Source organism: Centroberyx gerrardi, chromosome 8 (assembly GCF_048128805.1).
Source record: "Centroberyx gerrardi isolate f3 chromosome 8, fCenGer3.hap1.cur.20231027, whole genome shotgun sequence".
Taxonomy (NCBI): domain Eukaryota; kingdom Metazoa; phylum Chordata; class Actinopteri; order Beryciformes; family Berycidae; genus Centroberyx; species Centroberyx gerrardi.
The window spans coordinates 3,299,321-3,323,457 of NC_136004.1; the positions used below are offsets into that span (position 1 = coordinate 3,299,321).

The 24,137-nt window shown below is 39.9% G+C and overlaps 1 protein-coding gene across 1 annotated transcript; it reads right to left on the minus strand.

Annotated features, from left to right (window-relative positions):
- Positions 1 to 1,059: 1,059 nt before the first annotated feature.
- fxn (frataxin) lies at positions 1,060 to 24,137 on the minus strand. The gene is made up of 6 exons (XM_078285293.1): positions 24,001 to 24,137; positions 23,775 to 23,858; positions 23,077 to 23,180; positions 13,775 to 13,895; positions 2,643 to 2,740; positions 1,060 to 2,298 (listed from the first exon to the last, which is right to left on the minus strand). Exons 1-6 carry the CDS (start codon positions 24,109 to 24,111, stop codon positions 2,160 to 2,162), a joined length of 657 nt encoding a protein of 218 aa, XP_078141419.1. The 5' UTR covers positions 24,112 to 24,137; the 3' UTR covers positions 1,060 to 2,159.

Here is a 24,137-nt window from a genome sequence, read left to right on the forward strand (position 1 = left end):
AACTGAAGCTACGGTACACACACAGAGTATGGTGGTTTCTGCGCTTAACGGAGCTTCTCACGAGCTCAGTTTTTAAGCTAGAGCGGAGCTTTTTTATTAGCGGAAACTAGACATCCAGACGAATACGTAGGTACCAGCCATGTTATGTAACATAGCTCCAAAGTCGGCGAAGTTTTTGACAAAGGTAAATGGGCATGACTATTTTCAAACGGGTCCCTTGACCTCTCACATTAAGATATCTTAATGGCTCATTAGAACCGCAAGAGTCTTAGCTTTACAGCCATATCTGACATATGTCAGCTAAATAGGGTATATGAGCTCCAGGGTACTAAAGACACAGTGTTCTACATGCAGTGAAAAGATGTTATTCTCGCCTTTTTTTCTTTCCCTATTTCTGCACACTGTGGTAGCTAAACAGTCATGGAATTGTAGAAATTGGGCATGGCTACAAAGCTGAGACTCTTGTGAATCCAAAGAGCCCAATTGCATTCATGTGTGATTAAATATGGCCTCATAGTAACCATTTCAATGTGATGACAGCATTTTTTAAAACTTGACCTTACTGTATAAAATGACATGAAATGAAATGGTTCGAGCTCATTCATGTCAGTGCTTTGACACAGCCAGCAGATGGCGACAGAGACCATGAGTTCCCCACATCGGCTTTCTGTCAGCCTCGGCGCCGACTTTGTGATGCGTTTAGGATCCTTGGAAAGCTGGGAATCTGTAGTTTCGTTCGATACCAAACATGTTGCTGTGCAGTGATGAAAAAGTTTCCCAGTGCCTTTGAACGCAACTGGCTCTGTTTACTGAGTCTAGTCTGTCAAAATGCTAACAATTACAATGCTGCACCGCTTAGCAAAGTTAGTGAACGCCAAGTCTAAGGGCAGGGGCATTGCAAGGGCGGCAAGCACACTTAAATTTTCTTTAGAAAATTTAGCCTTTTCTAGTTTCACAATTACTGTCACAACTTTTCTGATGCTAAAGCTACCTTCAAAAGCCAGAGAGAAGTGCTAGACTCAATAGACTTAAATACAAACAAGACTGATATTACAGGAAAGCATTTTAATAGTTTTATTGTTGTATTATTTAAGTTACAATAAGACGGCAAAGGAATATATCTGAACACATTCTGAGACAAACACAATTGGCATTGGGCGCATTAAAAGTGGTATATCTGGTATATCAGTTTTCCTTCGCGTTTCAACCCCACCATGTAAAAATGGAATAGTAGATGGTAGTTTGAAATAGGTTTGTTGTTGCGTTTGTTGTTGGGAAGTGGCGTGTTATACGCGCATGTTGCATGTTGTTAACCATGTCAATAGCATGTTGTGCTGACTGCTCTGGAAACAGGGTCATGTGTTCATTGATTGTGGTGAGTGAGTGATTAGAGGGTTTGGAGAGTGAGTATTGAGGCAAAGCAGAGAGAAATCTGAGGAAAGTGCAGAAATTAAGAGTTTGGGATTTTGGAGACCGACTTTTGGAGATTGTGGTGATTGTGAATGAAGGATTGCCCACTGGCTGAATTCCACAAATTGAATCTCAAGGCTTTTCATATGTTTCAAATGAGAATGTCTCATTATCACTAGGCTCGGACAATATCCCAAATTTTATATTGCAATACTGTCCCGCCAAAATATCACGATATACAATATTATCAGGGGAGTTTTTTCAAGTTTTTTGGGGGGGATATTTTATTTAATTTCTTCCAAATGACAGCAAATCTCTAGGCTATAACAATAATTCTTATTATTAACATCCTAGAAATTTGATCTTACTATTCAAGCACTGGATGAAACAATGGCCATTTGGTGTAATTTGCTCATTCCTGCTATTTCCAGAAAAACAGGCTGATTGTGGAAAAGGGAACCCACTTGAATTAAAAAGACAAATTACATTGTTTTTGTTTTTTTTAAATATCGCAATATTCACAAAATATCAGGATATATCGGCCCAAACCTAATATCTCTAACCTAATAAAAAGCTCCATCATTGTCATTAAATACAAACTGCTTTCATACAAGGGCTCCTTTTAACAAGTTAGACTGCTACTGGACAAAAAATGTGGTACTCTTTGGTTCTCTATTGGCTAACATATCAGACGTTCCACTGCTTTAGTAGTAGTACTGGAGGCAGAAGTCATTAGCAAGCGTGGGGTGTTAGGAGTGGGGCAGGTCAGTCAGGTCCATGTTGGAGTTGAAGATGATGGAAAACTCTGTGGAAAGCAGCTGGTGGAGGCTGACGCCGTCACGAGAGTAAACCCAGCGTTCACCCGTCCAGCCGTAGCGCTTAGGTCCGCTGCAAAAAGAGGAGGAGGAATGAAGTTCAGGGCATTCGGCTGCTTTCAAGGCTGAAAAACACATACAGTATGTTCATTTACAGTACCATAGTTTTAAGCCACCTACGGAAAACTGTGAAATTTGACGCTTTGTTTTCTGGGTCCGCAATTTCCTAATAATTTCCTAGAAAGGAACTGTTCATTTCTTAGGAAGTGACTCTCCTTGCAATTGCAATCATACAAATCTAAACTAAAACAGACTCATGAGTTAAAGGATAAGGACATCTGGTGTATCTGTCTCTTTACTCCGAACCTTTTGGGTTGAACAACAGTGGTTTTTTGTGGTGATACTCTTCAGCCTTACCTGGTGGGAGAAGAAAGCCAGATCTGTTTGTTTGGTGTCTGTTTGTTAATGACGTAGGTCCCGTGCTCACCACCCACCTTCACTGTCAACACACCACTCTGTAGATGAAAAAGAGAGGATACAAGACATTGAGATGATACTGTAGAATAAGGGAAGGACACAGCAAGTACAGCAGAGAGCCTTTGACTTTGTAAGACCTTTTTTTAAATGCTAGCTGGAATTCAATTTAAGACCAGTTTAACCGCAAAAACAAAGAAGCAAAAATCTGTCAAAAAGAGCCTATTTCCGACTGAAATTAAATGAAAGTTCTAAAATTATACTGCCAGGGGCAGCATATGGAAAAGAACACTAACTGTGTTTATTAAAGCAGATGCAATGGAAACAAAACATGTTCGTCATATTGTATTAACCCTGCCAAGTATTAATCTAAGACTCCACACTCATGGATCAAACTTACTGCAATCTCGGAACCCATCGTCTATCAGTCTGACGACGATTAGACTCTGGGGGCGACGGGCAATATTTCGGGGTTTCCGGTGTAGCCAGTGGACATCCGGCCAAGACTTCCTCTTCCGTGCGCCGGTCATTGTTTACAGTCCGATTAGCAACTTGAGACGCGAGAATGGAGTTGGAGTTGAGAGATGACGTCTCATATGCAGATATCTGTTTATAGAGATTAGCCGAAATGTCGTCTGGACCTAAAACACCTACAAAAAGTATCGATGTTTGTGTATTGTGTGGAGAAACGTGCGACTTGTCGCATCTCAAGTTGCTAAGCGGACTGTAAACAATGACCGGCGCATGGAAGAGGAAGTCTTGGCCCGGATGTCCGCTGGCTACACCGGAAACCCCAAAATATTGGCCGTCGCCCCCAGAGTCTAATCGTCATCGGACCGATACACGATGGGTTCCGAGATTGAACTTACTGTGACCAACCAAGTGCAAATAAAGTAATACAAAAGAAAAAACAAATGACACTACTGCTGGTCCTCTCCACATGTTTTAGTGAAACTACACAATTCATGTCATTTGCCTTGTTTTGTTTACCCTACTTTACAACTCTGGCTCGACTAAATATGACTGAAAGTGAAGAATCTGTCCATACCGCTATCTAATTTCCTACTTGCATAAAAATTAAACTTAATCACAAAATACAAAAAATAACTCAAAACTGTATTTAAGACATTTTAAATGTAGATAATTTCAGACCTTTTCAGATTTTTAAGGACCTGCAGATACCCTGTATAGTATTGCGTGTTCGGATCTAGTAATGTCTTTGATTGAGGACAAATATCCTATGAATAGATGGTATTGCTTGCACAAGCATCTACCGAACCTTTAGATAAGCAATTCCTTTAGCTGTTAAGTTCTGCCTCCTGTCATAAAGAAAAATCTCTGTTATCTCATGCTAAAATCATCATCTCTTCCTCTCCACTCTCCTTCCTTCTCATCCACCTCCTCCTTGTCCTCCCTGCTAGGAGTTCACCTCTGGTTCTGCAGAGCTACATGGTGGGCTCATTAACGGCTGCTAATTAATGATGCTTTCCTTGTTACAGAGATGAAGTTTGGCTATGGCAACGAGGGAGTATTATTTTGGAACATAATAAAAGCAGGAAATATTCCGTTCTGTATTGTGGAAATGCTTCTTTTGGCATTTCCATTGGGACAGGACAGTATGCTTCACAGCAGGTACCAAAGTCTGCCATAATGGATTTTTTGCTACCCTGCCTTTTTTTTGTTTTGTTTACTTTTTTCCCCTAAGACCTTTTCATTTCCTGACCTATCACGATATCACGATAAACGGGTTCACTCAGATAAACAATATTGCTGCCATCAACCAATGAACTAGACAAAGGGCGTGGCCTAACACAAAATTGGCCATAACTCATTGGCCATTTGTTCAGTCATCATAAACCTTCTTCCAAATGTTGAGCAGGGTTCATGAAGCATCTATGCAACAGCATTTTAAAATCAACCTATAGGGGGCGCCACAAATGCCAGCAAATCCTAACTGAACACAAACAACTCCAGCTGCTCATTTTAACCACTAGAGGGCGAACTGAGCCGGGTTTAGTGAGAAATACGGCATTGTTGTACTTCATAACTAAATAAATACCAGTTCACAATTCAAAAAAAGTGTCTTGGTATGGGGTTACTCTTTAATAGAGTATACGACTGGGTATTACAGTGTAGCTTTCAGCCTGAAAAGGCTGGCCAGCCGAGTGAGAGCTCTTTTCAATTTACAGTGTGTTTGTGTGTGTTGTTTATGGCCCCATATGTTACTGCGAGCGGTTGAAAAGGGGGTCAGCTGCCAAGTCGGGAACACCGGCCAATCAGTCAGCGCCTGCAGAGACAGCCGCTGTCCTACCACCAGTTTAAAAAAAAACACTCAACTGCTTTATTAATCACCCTCTCACGGACAACTGACAGGGTGGAGGAGAGGAAGATGTTACAAGAGAGAGAGAGAGAGAGAAAGAGGAAGAATAGGGAGAGAGAAAAATAAAAGACAGATAAAAAGAGATCTTGAGACAGTTCCATAGATCTTTCTGCAGTGTACGTCCCACAGGAAATCAAATGCTGCCAGCAAAGTCAAACACACCAATGGCAGGCAGGAAGACAGTCCAGTGTGATGATAATAGTGGGAAACAGGAAAGACTATGGGGGGAGAGGGGATGACCCAAAGACACACACACACAATACATAAACCTGATCATACAGATTTGAAGGAGGTTCCACAGATATGATGAAGAGTGTAATGTATCTGCAGGACAGGGCATTAGATGAAGTCAACTGTGTAAACGTGATTAGCCAATGAACTACAAGCCATTATATAGTTGTAACAGGTCCAGCTGTACATCACGTCAAGGTTACATCATGGAACTATTTTTATTCAATTAGAAATTAGGCTTGGGCTGATATTCGATATTATCGAATATCGCAATATTTCCCGCTATTTCAAATATCTGGAAACAGCAGGAATGAGAAAATTATACCAAATGGCCATCGTTTCCTCCAATGCTTGAATAGTAAGATCACATTTCTAGGCCGTAATAATAATAATTATTACGGCCTAGAAATTTCTAGGCCGTAATAATAATAATTATTATGGCCTAGAAATTTGATGTAATTTGGAAGAAATAAAATAAAATACCCCCCACATATTTTGGCAGGACAGTATCGCAATATAAAATTTGACACCAAGCCTAATGAGTGCAAAAGTATAATAACGTTCAATTACTGGATCAGCAAAATTACAAGCAAGCAATAGTAAGGAGTGCAGAGGTCAGGGCCAGGGATATTCCATATATCAGCCAAACGTCCAAAATGTAAATATAAAATGCAAATCTCTATCGCATCATCTGTCACTAAGATATGATCTATCAGGCAATCAGTCATCTGGACAGACAGGGCAGCAGCTGTTATCAAGCCTTGAGACGGAGTGTGTGCGGCTGTTGACAGTATAGAACCATCAATAAAGACAAGGTGACACCCACCCAGGCCGTACCAACACACACAGAGCCCGTCAGTCTCTCCGCCGCTGATGTCAGTCTAAACAGCAGGTAATGCAATCCAACATTACATCAATTTGTAGGGCATGTCATAATACTGTATGTCCCATTTCTTTAAAGAGTAAATGAACCCCAATGATGAAAAGTAGGGTACTGCACTAGCCATCTGCTATTAGCTGGTCTTTGTGCCAGTTACGCTTTAACCACTGAAAACTTTATTGAGTCAAGTTTATGGTGCTTATGGTGAGTCGGTTGCTCAAAGAAAAAAAATATTCCACAAGGCAATAAAGACAAGGACAGGATCACAATTTATTTATAAATGTATTTATTTATTTATAAAGACTGTAAATGGAGCGTATAATAATATATAATATATTTTATTATTTTCTGTTCTTTTATGTAACTTATGTAAGTTTATATTTACATGCATATATGATCATTGCGTACACAGCTCGGACTTTCTCTACCTTTTTGTTTGTATTTTTTGTTTTTTTGTTCATAACCGGGCTGTGATACACTTTGTTCTATAGTTGCTATGTTTACAGTATTTTTCTTCTCTTTTCTGATGTATCTACATATTTATATTTCTGTCAGTTCTGTGTGTTTTGTGTTGTATTATTATTTTTGTCTATTAATAAAAAAATAATAATAATAAAAAAAAGAACAGGATCACGAGTAGGGGCAGTGACTAAGAAGAAACGCATTCCTGGAGTGCTGGAGTCAATCTTTATGTAGTTGAAAGGGAGAACTTATGAATTGTGTAAGATCCTTTAGCTTTCCATAAAGGAAGAAAGAAAATAACAAAGCTTACAATACTGCTGTTGAGTGCTCAGCTGGTGCACTCAAGAGCAGTACTGTATATACATTGCTGGAAATAGGGAACAGAAAGTGCTCTTTGATGGAGTCCATAGGCCTAAATGTTTCATATGCACAATGGAGTCTATCGAAAGAAACGGGTGATGTACACATTGCACTCCAAAGTCAATTCAACAATACATGCAAAGTTACGCTCAAACAGTTATTAGGTGCATCATTCCTGATGTGAACAGGAAAATATATCTTTATCATGTCTGTTTGGAGACGTATGAAGAGATCGTCCTTATGGGGGATAAGGGATGAATTGTAAAGTCAAAATGAAAAGTCGAAATTATCTAATTCTATACATAGTCACCCCGTCTTGCAATGTGAGCAAGTTACATGCTCCCCATAATATCTCAATCAACACAATCATCCACCGATATTTGAAATCGCTGGGAATATGATGATAATTACGAAATATCCCCATATTCGATAATATTGAATATTGGTCTAGCAGGAATGCCAAGGTCCTGTTCGGCAAGGAAACAAAGTCTCTTGAAACAGTTTTCATCCCTCTGCCACCACTACAGTGGATTTTGTTCAGGTAGGATGCATGACTCGTGTAAGTAAAGTTCTGTCTTGTTTTGGTTAAATACAAATTTGACTGAAGCTAATAAATATTTTTAGTAATTATATTGTTCATTACCCAAAATCTATCTGGATGTCAGAAGTCAGAAGACTCGTGCCTATCCCTAGTTAAAATACTGCCATGACTGACGGTGCCTGACCAACTTGGAAGTGGCCTCTCGCTCCCTTGTCTTCTCTCTTCTTGAAAAATGATCCCCTTCTGTTCTGGGTCAGAGCGGATCAGAGGTGGAGAAGTGTTTCTCTGGCCATAACTCCAGAGTGCCTTGTGTTTTTTAAGCCTACTTGCCTGCCAGCTAAACGAGGGCTATCTGCCACCGACTGGAGAAGCCCTAATTGTGTCGACTCTACTGGGCAAGAAATCAATATGGCAACAAGGCTGAACGGCAAAACAACTGGCCTCGCCTGAAAAGACTTTCTGGAGCAGAGAAAGCTAATGGGGTATGCACACACACTCACACACACACACACACACACACAAACACACAGAGTCTTGGAGAATGAACAAAGAACTTTCCTTCCTCCTTATTGGAAATTGTAATAACATGTGGTCGTCCCTAGGTCACACTGCTTTTGACCAATCCCTGTGTACCATTTCCCATCAGAAAGTGTGCTGCCATTACAATTCCAGGTTGTAGACAAAGTTGGAGTGAGTAGCAGGAATCAGGAATGAGACGCCTATATGCCACAGTAACTTGGCACATACTTTAACTCAAGAGTATATACAGCACCTGAGCAGCAGACTGACAGCATGTTGATGACGGAACACATTAAAGAGTAAAGCCAACTCGCATTTGTTCTTTTTAAGGCGGTTAAAAAGAGCTGGAGTACCTATAAAGGATACTTCCGCCCAACTCTTGAGTTTGCCACCCTTGTGACAGCTCACTTACAACACAACAAACCACACAGCTAGTACAGCTAATACAAAAGAGCAGGTACAGCATAGCCTACAGTATAGCCTTACAGACAATTCCACTACCCCTCCTTAGTGATCGACGCCTAACGGCCCTGCTCCACTAGAGCCGTCAGCCATCAAAGGAATGATTCCTTTACCAGCACTGAAAGATGCTCCACTGCTCGCGCTGCGTTCATGTTGCGTTCCGATGGCTGCGTCCAAGCGAAAAAATCACAGAGTTTCAATTCTCAATGACTGATGCACGCGTTCTCCCTCATTGAAATAAAGTTGAATTGATTGTTTTCTAGTGTATCCATTCAAAAGTCAACGCGCCCTGTGGAGCAGGGAGACGCAACACTGGTAGTGGAGCTCTAACGTAAGGATGCGGCTACGCTGATCCATTGTGTCTGTCTGTCTCCGTTCATTTCAAATCATTTTCAGTAAGAGCTGTCCATTGTCCGGATAGGACAACGGACAGATGATGCGTCCGTGTCCGTCAGATTTCCATCTGACGGACAGAAAGTTCAACCCAGTTGAACTTTTTCTGGACGGACGGATTCGTCACCATCCGTTTACCCAATCAGAGGCGTTCCTACGTTTGTTTTGGAAAAAATAGCGGCGAACACAGATACAACGGCCTGACCAAAACATTGGGAAGACTAGAGGTTTTCCAGGTCAGTTTCTTACTTAATTTATACAGTAGAGTCTGTTTCTTCTTTTTTCTATGAAGTATCACCGTTCTGAGCAAAGCTTTACTTTCCTGTACTTCTGCCTCACCACCATGTTGACGCTCCAAAACAAACCAATGGACAGAAATCTATCTGTAAATAATCCTGTCTGTTTTCTGATGGATCAGTGTGGCCACCGCCTGACTCTTCATAACATGGCTACCCCCAGCCAGAGAAAACCCCCCAAAATACAAGAAACACTAACAAATTTAAAGACCCGTACACAAATCAGAAGATACGAAAAATATCCCATACCCTTCCTCTGCATCTTAATCAATTAACCATAATCCTCTGGAACCTTTTCATACTGCCTACATTTGCAATCTAATGCTGATGTGCTTTTTAATAGGGGTTCTTTTACTGCATCTTAATATTTATCATTTATGTTTATTGTGTTTTACCTAGTTTTAGATTTTATGCACGTTATATTTGTAAATGCCCATGTATTTCAGTTATGTGCATGTACTTGACTGCCATATGGGATCAATAAAGTCATGATTTCAAGTTTTTTTGTGCTACAGTAATTGAGGAACTGATGTTGCAAGCTATTAGTACATTAAGAGCTACCTCTAATTTACACAATTTCACCTGCAAGTCAATATTATGTGCGCAAAAAATAGAAACAGAAATAAATACAGAAAACCAATCAAATATAAATAATAGTCAAGATCCTTTGGGGAGTTTGCTGAACGTTGATGTTCAGTGAAAATGAGTATCGCTGTGGTGTTCTGGGGTTTGTGCTGAGGATGATGATACACAGTACAAGGGAATCAAGGCAAGGTAAGATCATCATGAGTTTGATTTCTATAATCAGTTTGAACTTATAAAACAATAAATTCAATCATTCCATACAAATTCAGAAAACAGAATTTAAATTCAGTCGTCTGCTGGAACAAATCTCATCACTTTCAATCTAAGTCATTTACACAAACACAAGATCTCAAGTCAAGACTTTAGAAACCTTTTCAAGTCATCAAAGTACAAGTCAGAGTCAAGTCCCAAGTCACCAGAACCTAAGTCAAGTCAAGTCTCAAGTCTTCTCTTCATGCATCAAGTCAAGTCTCAAGCAATGAAAGTTGTGACTCAAGTCTCAGTCATGTGACTCGAGTCCCCATATCTGGTAAAAAAGTCAACATTGTACAAATGGATACTCCCATTAAACATGTTACTGTGACATGGAAACATCTTAAGGCTAATTTATACTTCTGCTTCGAAGTGTTGCTGTAGCTACGCTGTAGGTCTTTACATCCTCCACTTCCTACCTGTATCCGGTTAACGTCCGCCAATAGTTGAAGACAACGTGGAGCAGATCTAACACCTATTCCTAACATTCTAACACCTATTCCTAACATACCGCGATGCGACAGAGCGAAAGACTGAGCGACGCAAAAAAAAATAGAGAACATCACTTTCTATTGTCTTGTCCTCACTGGTTGCATGCGACAGACTGAACATTCAGTGCAATGTCGTTCAGCTCCGTGTCATCGCTCACTCTGTCTCTATTTCAACGACATTTCGCTGGTGTACACCCAAAGTAATGCCATTGGCCTACCGAACCGTGTGACTCGAGTCCCCACCTCTTTCAAAGGGGTCATCAATATATCCATTAACTCAGTGGTTCTCAATCCTGGTCCTCAGGAAGCAGAGCCCCATCTATTCAGGGACTAATCTACACCTGGGATGCAAGGTGAATGCATTTAACTAGCTGGTGAGATAGAAACCAGCAAGGACCAGAACCACGGCATTAAGTACATAGCCTATAGCAGCACTTGCCTACATCAATGGCTCATATATTTCCCAAAAACATCCCACTGAGCAGCACAATGATGACTGTGATGATTCTCAGTCTCTTTACATTTTGAACTCCTGCATGCACACTGGACTGTGGAAAGGCCCTGTGTGCTACAAATAGGTCCATATTTTTATGCACACGGCGCACATGTAAATATCCATTGATCTGGGCTTAGTGTCCTGGGCCTGCCGGTGATTAGAGAACACATCAATCATCAATCAATAATCTTTTCACATGGTGACCTGTGCCCTCTGTATCACTTCAGGTGGTTAACGGTAGGGCCTTCCCAGCTGCCAAAGCCTTTTCTGCTAGCAGCAAGGTGAAAACATGAGGGACTGAGGGTGTCATTCCACTCCCATAATAAAAAATCAAAGATATTTAACTATGAACAACTCAGTTTACTGTTACTATCTCCACGGAAAGAGGGCTCACACTGACATTTTCCTGCCCCTGTTTTTCTCCATGAAGTCCCATAGAAAAAAACCCAAAGATCCTCCAACAAACTCAAATTAAATTCTGAACAACAGAAACGCAAAGATGACTCACTCTGACAAATATTTCCATCTTGTTTTTCTCCATTAACTTAAACAGTAAAATCAAAGATCCTTCGACTCACAACTCCTCTTACTTTCTCAACAGAAACGCAAAGAGGACTCACTTGGACAAATTTGCCAACCTCATTTCTCCATTAACTTAAATAATAAAATCAAACATCCTGCAACAAACCTCCATTTAAACAGTTTCCTCCTAGCATTGTTACAGAAAGATGACTCACTCTGACACATATTTCCCCACCCGTTTTTCCATTAACCTCAATAATAAAACCCAAAGATGCTTTAAGAAACTTACTTTAACCTGTTTCCTCTTAGTATTGCTACAGAAAGATTACTCACTCTGACAAATTTCCCTGTCATTTTTCTCCATTAACTCCCATAGTAAAAAAATCAAAGATCCTTACATCACTGCAGAGCAAAAAAAAAATGACAAGCAACAGGAATGACTTACTTGACTTGGGTTGCGATGACTTGGGACTTGACTTGACTTGGGACTTTACTTGGGTTCTGGTGACAAGTCAAAGTCAAGCCCGAAGTCACCAGAACCCAAGTCAGTCAAGTCCCAAGTCACCAGAACCCCAAGTCAAGTAAAGTTCTATGGAAGTTAATGGAGAAAAATGTGGTCAGGAAAATATGTCAGAGTGGGTCATCTTTGCGTTTCTGTACAAGGAATACAGGGAAAAATGACAAAAAAGGAACAGAATAGTGGAAAAATAACAAAAATTAAATAAATAAAAAATATACATAAAACAATCTAAAAAAAGGACAGAGCACAAAAAATGTTCAAGAACGACAATAGGCCCTTTTCACATCGTCATGGTAACAGCTTCCATGCTGAGAAACCGTGCATCATAACTTCCTGTGGCAGAAGCATTGAGAAACAGAATGTGAAAAGGGCCTATAGAGCCAAAAAATGACAAAAAAGACATAAGTGAAAAAAAAAGAAGAAACTAACTTCAAATCAAAGATCAGTTTCCTTTCACCATCTCTACAAATTCAAAGTCAAAAGTTGTAGCCACACTCCCATAGCTCCGATGCAGAATTCCTTATTGTTTGAAAACCAACGTTTCAACAGAAATCTGTCTTCATCAGGGTATATATATACCCTGAGTGGAGTGTGGCTACAACTTTTTACTTTGAATTTCTGTTCCTGTGAGCCAGCACCCCTCTAATACTGGTGTACGTTTCAACCAACTTTTCAAGATACTATCTCTACAAAAACATGAAGAGGATTCACTTGGATATATTTTCCTACCGTGATTTCTCTCCATTGACTTCCAGTAAGTGCCATAGTGAGAAACCCAAAGATCATACAACAAACTTCCAATTTAACACATAGCCATCTCTAAAGAAAAGCAAAGATGACTCACTTGGATTTATTTCCCGTCCCTTTTTTCCTTAATTCACTTCAAAAGTAAAAAAAACCTCAGAAAACTCAATTTCTTTTCACCTAAAACGACTTTTTGAGTATCTGTACTTCCTCGCAGTACTTTCTGCAGTACTGTGTACTACTATGCAGTAGTATACCTAAATGTTGAAGGAACCAAAACAGAAAAAAATGAAAAAAGACAAGAAAAAGAAATGACAAAACCCTTTCAAGCCATGTTTCACCTATCTTTGGAAAAAAAGGAGGACTCATTCTGATATATTTCCCTGCCTCCATTTTTCTCCATTAACTTCCATAGAAGAAAAAAAGGTCCTCCTTACATTTACAATACATCTACAGAAACGCAAAGACGACTCACTCGGATTTATTTTCCTGCCCCCGTTTTTCTCCATTAACTTCCACAGTAAAAAAGCCCAAAGATCCTTACATTTACAATACATCTACTGAAAGGCAAAGATGACTCACTCGGATTTGTTTTCCTGCCCCCGTTTTTCTCCATTAACTTCCACAATAAAAAAAAACACAAAAACAAACAAAACAAAGATCCTTACACGTACATTAAACTACAGAAACGCAAAGATGACTCACTCAGATTTATTTTACTGCCCCCGTTAACTTCAAGTCTTCTCTTCATGCATCAAGTCAAGTTTCAAGAAATTGAAATTGTGACTCAAGTCTGACTCGACTTCCCGCCTCTGATCCATTGCCTTCCTTTCAATACTGGCATCATCAAATGAGGCCCGCCAGCCTGGTACTGAGTCTAAGACAATATGTCATAAGTCATGGAAGACAACAGTGAACAGGAAGTGGAGTGAAAGACTTACAGAGAAGACGACATCATAGTCTGCTCCGGTGATGGGCTGGTCCGTCAGGTCTTCAAAGTAATCAGCCAGACCATCCAGCGTCTCCTCAGCCAACTTCTCATACAGCGGCTCTGACAGCTCACTGTGGACACCAGAATGCTGATTAAAGGAACAGTTCACCCCAAACATCATATTTCTGTCATTATCTACTCTCCTACTGTGCTTCCATCCCAGCTTCCTCCTAAACCAGTGATTCTCAACCTTTTTCATATCAAGGACCCCAAATGTAGTCCACATTAGGGCCATGGACCCCCATTTGATTCTATTTTGTCTCTCGGACCCAAATCTGACAATATTTTATTGTTAGATATGATATTGTCTAGAATTCCATGACTATCTGTATTGTAGGTAGAGAGATAACAGTGAAACTATGATCAAAACAGTCATTCTTCTACATTCTCTAATTGTGTTAACTTCTTGTAAATGAAATAATGGTGCAGTTTAATAATTCATCCATTTGCTGGGGACCCCCTGGAACCGCCTCAAGGACGCCTGGTGGTCTCCGGACCCCACGTTGAGAACCACTGACCTAAACAATTGAAGTGAATGTAGGCTGGTTGTTTGTCTAGAAACATTACATAAACATTAATTATCCATCAAAAATAACATAGCTTTAAAAAAGTAAGGTTAGTATCATGGGTTTATAAGGGATTTATTCATGGGTTGGTTCACAAAGACACTAGTAATGAAGGGATTTTTCATGCCTTTGTGCAGGTTTGTGCAAAGTGCATGTCTCCCTGAATTTTACATTAAATTAGAAAGTAAGCAGTCAAACATTAAGAGGTGTTTAATGTGGTTTTGATGGGATCGCCTCCATTAATAACTCCCTTAAATGTTTTAAGGGGATTAGGGGTGAATTCATGTAAATGTAAGGGTATTTTAAGGGATTACTGGTTGGTAGAGTGTGGTGGATGTAGACACCTTATCTGTACTAGGGATGTCAAACCAGTTTTCGTGATTTTTTTTTGGTATTCATGCAGTAAATTTAACTTACTTTACAGTTTTAGTAATACATTTTTTTATGAGATGCGGCATTTTGAGGAAAGTGTACTCTCAAAACGGCGTACGCGCAAAACGGCCAAACTCCCAACCTAGTGGGCCTCACGTCAACATTCTGACTGATTCCAGCACACCATCAGACGGCTAGGACCGGCGGCGAACGCTGCCGCGGATATTTAATAATCTTGTTGAAATCACACATCGTTTAATAATCCTAGCTTGAGCTGTACTCAAGCTAGGATTCCACACAATCAAAGTTAGTTTGCATGGTCCAACATAATATAAAATTATAAATTATAGCCTAAATTGTTTAGTTTTCATGGAGTCTGACTGTATGCCAACAGGTCAAAATAATACTACTTTAGTCATATAGGCACAAATAAAATAAATGGATATCTGATATATGCCAAGGCCACCTTGTGATATCAATTTAATTTCAATAAGACATTTTAAGACAAAGATGTTTTCAGTGGTAACGCTTTTATTTGGGTTTTGTTGCCATCTAGTGGACTTCAGCTGAAAAGATAGTCTTCACCTGAAAATAGATGAAAGGTTTCTAGGTTTCATAAACAATGTCAATTTTAATTTGATGATCTCATTCATGATCATGAATTGACTGACTTAAAAAAAAAAGACAGTTTTAAGTTGGTTAAGGGTGTTGCACCTATTTCTCATGTTCAAATGAATGGCAGTTTCATAGGAATTGTAAGACTTTGGTGCAGTTTTATTTTCACAAGGCTTGTCAGGCCTTAGTGAATGGCATCATCACAACAACAATGGGATCTCTGCATGAACCTGGAAAATTAAAAAAAAACATCAGAATTAAGGCTCTGAAAGAGAACCCAAGAGGAAGGGAAGGGAACCCAAGGCTGCACAGCAAGGCAAGTTTTTTTTTTTTTTGACAAACTATATACAGTTATGTACAGACTCACTTCACTACAGCACAACTAACCAAAAAAATCTAAATGTTACAGGACCAACAAAGAGCAGCAGCATCCACTAACCACTTAATCTAAGTTTTACAGGACCATCAGAGTGCAGCAGCATTCACTAACAACAGTCGTATACTAAATGGACGGCTGACACTGCTGGCTTGAAACGGCCCGCTCAGCAGTTCAACCATTTACCCACCTAACCTAGTACTTCTTCTAGTACTAACCCTATACCAAACTTTGCTGCCATCCTCTACACTGCATGCATGTCTGACTAACTTTCCTACAAGCTGTTCTGCTGCAGTGACATGTGGGACTCCAACCTGTGGAAGCCCTCCTCTTTTCCTTCCTAAATCCCTAACCCGCTCCTGCTGCTTCCCTGCCAGGTGAAGAAACTCTTCCTTAGCCAGAGTAACAACATCAGAGGGAGCACAACCATATTCTCTCTCTTCAGTGTCCTCTTCTACTGGCAGCTGGCTGTCAAGCAATACACTCTTCAGATTACTGACCAGAGTGTCCAAGGGTAACTTCCTCCTGTCCTTACTGAGGTTAAAAACTCCATTCACATTCTTCATTCCATGGACAACACGCCTGAATCTCAACTGAGCTGATACAGCTAGCAGTTGCATCCTCTCATCTAAACCCTGCAGCTGGTCATCTACCTCTTCAACTGTTGTCCACAAGCCTCCATATTTAAACATCTCAAGTGTGAGATTTTGCTTTGTGGCAACATTCCTAACTTCTCTCTCTGCCCGTTTTGCCCTAGTGTCTGGTAGCACCCTAATTCTCTCATCTCTAATAGCCTGGGCTCTCTCAGAAAATGTGGCTGTTTGCTCATGTACAGATTTTCTGGCTACAGACATTACCTGTGCTTTCCTATCACTATCTAACTTTGACAACCAATCCCAGGACCTGTTCTGCTTAAAAAGCTCCTGCAGTTCCTGGGTTACAAAAGAGTAACGGCCGTGCTGCAGATGGTCAGCCAACATGCAACTGCATACCCTGACAAGGCTGGCTAGAAGGATCTCTACTGCCTGCACAGTTAGAGCGTCAAACTCTGCATTGGTGTTCCGTATTAAACACTGAAAAACAGGGCTATCTGATACATCTATATCCTCAAACAGCCTCACCTCCCCTGTCACAAATGGGTGTCCATCTGCCTGCCATTCCCCGAGCTTCCTAACTAGCTCCTGATACCTGTCATTCATGGCAAGTACACTCTCTTTCTCAGAAAGAGCAACCCACAGAGGATATACTACCAACTTGTCAATCAGACCTAATGCCCTACAACCTGCAAGAAACTGAGGAACACCAATGTCATCATTCACAGCCTGAACAAGCTTGTTCTCTGCCCTGTTGGCAGCTGTGAATTCGCTAAGGTCATTGCTGAGGAAGTATACACCAGCAGCATTGTGGAATGTGATGTTTGCTCTATTGCCTTTAAAAGGGGGCAAGGGGAACACTGTCAGACCCATTCCTGTCCATAAGAAATGTTCTGAACTGGCTGACAGGCTTGCCACTCTTCTCACATTCACATTCCTGTACAAGTTTACACACTGTTCTGAGTAGTCGAACAGTGCCGCTCTCATTTCTAACCACATATTCACTATCCTCTACATCTCCGCTGTCATCTCCACCCACACAACTGGCTGTCTGTGTGCCCCGCTTGCTGCCTACCCTATCAGTGCCAAACACCAGATTTTCTGTCAGAATTTCATTAAACTTCTTCTATATGTTAGCCCTATCACTCATTAAATTCTTGATCTTGGAGAAGACATTTTTCTCACAGTACTCAACATTCACCTCTCCTCCACCACTCCTAACTACATAGTGAATCATCTCCCTAACTGTATCAAAGGTGCACTGGGCAGAGCCGGATGCTTGCTCTCTTAAACCTAAATGCAACCTAGTGCCATCCTTTAAAAATATGCCTGCAGTGCCATATTTATGCCCATGCTTACTAGTGGCATCAGTACACAGGGTGATGTCATTTTCTGTAAGAATGGCATCCTGCACATGTTGCAGTGCCACCTGTCGTGCCTCCAAGACCATATATTTGCAAAAGGTGGCACTTGGCAACCTCCAGCTTCTCTAGTATGATCCTGACCACCTCTGTGGCTTTATTGGCGCTTACCCCTCTAGTTGTCACTAAATCCATGTACACTTCCCTAACAGCATCAGAATACTTGCCATGCTCAAAGGTGGTGATATGAGCCTGGCCTACAAGCCTATCTAATTCTTCCCTGACAGCAACATGCTCACCCTTCCAAAATTCTACCTCCTGGTTTAAAACCTGTACCTGCTCTAGTAAATCAGTAACTGTATGACTGTTCTGACCTCTGCCTTCATTTTGTAGTAATTACTACGGAGAGAGTCCTTTCTCTTCTCTAATTTCATTTTCTCCAAATCCTCACAAAAGGTCTTGAATCCTGCTTTCTGCCTGCACTATTGCCTTTACTAGGCCCTTGTTCCTCAGTCCAAGTTCCTCTGTGTCTTGCTGTACTTTCTGCAACTTACTCTCCCTCCGCTTCAGCTTCTTATAAAAGTTCCTCGGGTGCTGCTGAGTGAGCCTCTCACTACACCTAGCCAACTTGGACTGTAGGCTTCTAATTTTAACTTCAGCCTCATACAGTTTTGTGTTTGTGGCCTTCTGTTCTTTATCTAACCTGTCCCTCTCATTACAAAGAAGATCAAACTCCCTCTGCAGCCTGTTTTTATCTACTATCTCTCTATTCAGATCCCCTACAAGCTCACTGACATCCCTAACACAATCAACAGCCTCATCAGCACTGACACTGTCTGTACTTGCCTGACATGCCACATCATGTGCTTTTGGGAGCTGAAATACTGCCCTGTCAAACATCTCCCTGTCATGACTACGCATCTTTCTGGCCTTCACATGAGCCCGACGCAAATATGTCCTAACACATTTTTGAAGTACGCTACGATAGCCATCACCATGTCCCTGAGTGTCGAAGTTGTGACACACAATGTCAACTAAGCTACGCTCATTGCTTGGCACATCCATCACTTTAACATACTTCTCTATCTCAAACATAACTTTGTTGGTTAGCAAGTTATGATCCAACTTCTCTGCTCTGGCAACAGTGCACTCACTCGTCCTGTCCTTCCTTCTTGGGTCTCAAGTAGAAATAAACAAACAACAAACAGGTGCAGGCAACAGATGTGTGTGTGTGTGTGTGTGTGTGTGTGTGTGTGTGTGTGGGGGGGGGGGGGGGGGGGGGTAGTGGGTGGCCGTGGGGGTCTGATTGGAAGGTATTTGGTGGCACCATTTAATTTTACCAATCACAGTGCTTTTAGTGCAGACAAGTGCCACAACACTTTTTCATGATGTTAACCACTGCAAGTGAATGAATATGAGATCGGATCAACGGGGAGGATAGAGGAGGTTCAAGACAACCGCAGGCTTAGATCAGTGTTAAAAAGTAAACATGCTACTGTACTATGTTATAGTAATTTATGGTAATAGGAATACCCATGACATTTCGTTGCTGTAAATTACAATCGTGTGCAGAGGGGATGTTGTGCTTGGACTGCTGCCTGTGCAGCTAACTGCAGAGCACACAAGCTAATCTGGATAATCAACAAAGCTAGAAACAAGCAGACGTTAGATTTATTTTTAATACGGCGCACCTTTTGACAGAAATTAAAAAAAAAATTTTTTTAAATTAAATGTAAAACTGCCTTCAGTGTTGTAGACGACAAGTTAGTGAACGATCAGACGTGTGTATCTCGTTGTCCGCTAAATGTTAAAGCTAGTAGCCGACTGAGTAAACGGAACTGACGCAATTTTCGTCAGTATAACTCAGACGTATCAAATTCGGACAACCGGCTTGACGTGTATAGAGAGCCTAAGTCCCTCCCCTTCCGGTGGACCACCATGGGACCTTATTTCGGAAAAAATATGTACGGTAGTCAACGGCGAGAGACAAATAATTGTTTGATCCCGTTTGAATTGTGCCATGAATTACACATATGATGTTTTGTCAATTTAAAAGATAATTTTGCAAGTCAAGAAAGTCGCAGTTTGTCGTAAAACTGTTGAAGTATAAGACTGTGAAAATACGTAATTAGAAAGACTACACACCCAAAAGTCGCGTAAGTGACGTCATAACTCTCTCTCTCCACAAGCTCCCCAGAGCCGCTGAAGCTAAGTCCCTCTCAGATAGCAGGAGTATTATACACAACCTGGAAGGTAGACAGTAAGAACGGATTTAAACTGGTTTAGGATAGTTTTAGTACAGTGGGGGCTAACGTTAACGCGATGCCTGTGTGTTTCGTATGTTTCCTTCCATGTTGGTGTTGGTGACGTATATTGTGCGAGACGAGAGATGTAGTTCACGGAGCGGTTTCACACAAAACTAAACGTTACTGTACTGTTTTACGACAAACTGCGACTTTCTTGACCTGCAAAATTATCTTTTAAATTGACAAAACATCATATGTGTAATTCATGGCACAATTCAAACGGGATCAAACAATTATTTGTCTCTCGCCGTTGACTACCGTACATATTTTTTCCGAAATAAGGTCCCATGGGGGACAGCGGAAGGGGAGGGACTTAGGCTCTCTATACAGGGGTTGGCTATAATTTAAGTGACAGATCAATGTTTCCGGTGAAAAAAACTGTCAAATATTTAGATATTGATGTAACTAAAGATATGTTAACTAGACAACAAGTTAACTTTCTTCCTAGACTTAAAAAGACAAAAAATATTATGAAAATGTGGCTTCAACGTGACCTGTCTATTTTTGGTAGAGTTCTCTTAACCAAGGCTGAAGGTATTTCAAGACTTGTTTATCCAGCTCTATCAATGTTTGTCCAAGACTCAACATCTAAGGAAATCAACAACATACTTACTAATTTTGCTTGGAAAAATAGACACCACCACCTAAAAAAAGAAATACTTTCAGGGTCCAGAAAAGAGGGTGGATTTGAATTATTAAATTTTATTGATTTAAATAATACATTTAAAGTAAAATGGATTAAGGAATGTCTTAAAGTGCCACTGAAACGGAAGTTAGAGCGTCTTTAGCTTCTGTACTGTGACGCATTTCCCAGTGAAACGGAATATTTGAGCGGTGTACAGTTACAAGAGGGATTTAAAAAATATCCTTCGCATTTGATTGGACCGCTAAACAGTGGGCGGGGCTTAGAGTTTAGCACGATAGGGAGCTACAGAGGACTGTTGGCTCCACACACACCTCCCTCACCTGTTGTTAGATCAGGAGGACAAGGTAGAGATGAATGAATTAGACCTCAGTGACATTGTTTTGGAAATGAAAACAAAGTTTTCTTCCTATTTTTCTTACATCTCTTCCTATCTCTCTCCATATTGCTCTGTCAGCTACTACGACACAGAAATGGTGAAGTGCGGTTTTATATGACCGGTGTGGCTAGCTAGAGGTTGAATAATGATTGATGGGTGGATGTCATGATATTATTGGTTGAAATTGGTTGGTTCATGCTTACATAAGCACACGGCATATTTTGTTTTACAGGAAGAAAACATGATTGGATTTTGATATAAGAATACAAAGAAATTGATTTTTTGTATTTTTTTTTTGGCATATATTATTAAATAGGTGCACAATATGACTGGGGATGTGATCTAAAAAGGGTTAAAAATGCATTTTTCATTTCATCTCGACTTTAAAGCCCCAAATTCTATTTGGTATTTTATTCCACAATATTTTTTGAAAATTGGGTGGTCTTTATTTTCTACTTACTTGTAATTTTAACATTACCAAACTGCCTATAAAATTATCTAAATTTTATCAACAGGCCCTCCTAGCTTGGAAATTATGTTACATACATAACTTTTCCCCACACAAAACCATCATATGGAATAATGGAGACATTACTGTTGGAAAAAAAATCAATCTTTAAGCAAAATTGGGTTGATAAAGGTATTACTTATGTAAGTGATCTCTTTGATGCCAATGGTTTATTGTTTAGTTATTAACAATTCCTTCTTGTTAAATCCTTTCCTGTAACAAGCAGGGAATTTAATTATGTAATGAAAGCTATTCCTAATGGTCTATCCCATCTAATGAAAAGTCATCTTCAATTTCAAGAAGCACTGAGGATAGAACCCCTTTTGATTATTAATGGTATTGACATTATGAATGCTAAATGCAACAATAAACATATACGTAATACATTCTATGAAAGAAGGAAAATTACTCCTAGAGGGAAAGCTTTTTGGGACAACATTTTTTACAGGTACTGATTGGCAGAGGGCATGGCTATTACCATATAAATTCTGTATTACCAATAAGATTAAAGAAGTACACATCAAAATTTTACACAATATATATCCAACAAATCTATATTTCTCCAAATTTTTAGATATTGAAAACAAGTGTAATTTTTGCAATGATGAACCAGAATCCTTAACACATTTATTTTACCATTGTATACATTACTTTTTGGACTCGAATAGAAGATTATATATTGTGTAAATCTAATCATAATATTAAAATTGAGTGTAAAAATATCATTACACATTTTGAACAGGATAAATATAACATTGAATTCATTGTAAACTTATTGATTCTATATGGTAAATTTCACATCCATAAATGCAAAATAACAAAAGTTACCCCCAATTTCACTAGATTTTTATGTGAATTTAATGAATATATTAAGACTCTCAAACTTATAAACACTAAAAAAAGTAATAACACTGTCAAACTGTACGGTGAACTCTTTAAAGAAGAATAACATGTAATTTATGTTCTTGTTTCTTTGTATACTACTATGCTGAGCACGTCTGCACTGTTTGTATATTTGAATGTTTTTTCAATAAAGAATTTTTTTTTTTTAAAAGTGACAGATCAATGTACAAATCAAAATACCCGCTTGGTACGGCCCCCCTAAAGGAGACTAGTGCCGATTTTTTTGTGTGCCATTTCTCCTCCAAACAGGCTGCAGAATTCTAAGTCCCGCTGGACGGTAGCGCGTAGCGTTTTCAGACCACCTATATACCGCAAATAGCGGATAGATAACTATCAGGTCATCCATAAATTGTCAGATTTCTTAGTATAACCCCTTTATTTCTGCTGCGGCGATTTCTTGCCGCGTTTGCAGGAAAAAAGTCACGTAAACAGAGTCCAATTAGCATAATTATTTCTGGGTTATAAAATAAAATGTTGATTTTTTTTAGGAATAAATGTGCAAATGAAACGATTCAACCAAATTATCTACTCTAACATCACCCATTTGTATGTTTAATACTATGTTAAAATGAGCTGAGATGTCAATTTTGTTGAGAGCGTCTGCCTGGAACTCTTAGTGTGATTACATACCCTGTGTCACAGGGCAGAACGTTAGGAGTCTGTTCTAGCGGTGTGGAGGATGTCAGGTGGATCTTCCTCTTCCATCCATCACCAGTAACTCTGCTCTCAAAGCCCTGACACAGAGAAAGACAAGGACAGGACAGTTACTGCACAATATATGGAGTACAATAGAGATTATATGAATACATTCATGATTGATTATCAGAACTTTATAAACGGTGTAAATCCAGGTTGTCCTTCCTGAGAGGCACTAACTCCCTCATATTCATGATTTCTCTCTCTCTCTCTCTTTCTCCTAAAACATTAAAGCAAAAACATTTTCTGAATCGTTACATAAGTTCCAAAGGAAAATTTGGCAGACATATTACCACGCAGCACTTATTTGAATAACATTTCAACCGGTTAAACTGTCCGCCTGTAATTCCTGCAATTTTCTTCCGTATACATATTATATATACCGTGGAGTGAAGCAGTGTGAACCAGTTCTAAAAGTTGACATTCTATCAAAGTAAAAGCTGCTTGGTGGATTATATGTATGCCGACGTTACCAGAAGCCTTTCTCACTTCATAAAAGCACATAAAATATGTTCTATGTGGTACCTACTTTTGCCGATAAGCAAGGAAATATTAAATTGCCACATTTTTAAATGGAGTTAAGGGACCAGTTCTCTCGTCCAGACAACGCAATATCGATGCAGCCAACTTACTTTACATGGAAGTTGAGAGATGGTGGGATGCAGTGTGTGTTTAGCTGACGGAGGAACCCTCACACAGCAAGACAAGCCCCTCAGCTGAAATTGATAAACGTTAATGCACGAGTTAAGTAATATTCAGTTATGAATACACTGACACAGCGACCTACAGTTAGCTAGCGTTAACTAGCTAACAGCCAGGCAGACATTAGCCGTTCTGTATCATGTCGTATGGAGTTACCTGGTTAGAGAGATATCTGCTCCCCTGCGCACTCATCCCATTGAGTTGTGTGTTTGTAATGTGACAGATTTGTAGGCAAATACATGGTGTTTTACTGGAGAACCTCAGCATGGTCTACTGGCAACTGGCAGATTGTG

Excerpts from the sequence above, each read along its gene's own strand:
- fxn (XM_078285293.1), bottom strand. The coding sequence starts at position 24,111 with ATGCTGAGGTTCTCCAGTAAAACACCATGTATTTGCCTACAAATCTGT. Across the intron at positions 23,859-24,000 it reads GCAGATATCTCTCTAACCAG|CTGAGGGGCTTGTCTTGCTG; the intron begins GTAACTCCATAC and ends TATCAATTTCAG. Across the intron at positions 2,741-13,774 it reads ACTATGATGTCGTCTTCTCT|AGTGGTGTGTTGACAGTGAA; the intron begins GTAAGTCTTTCA and ends TTTCATCTACAG.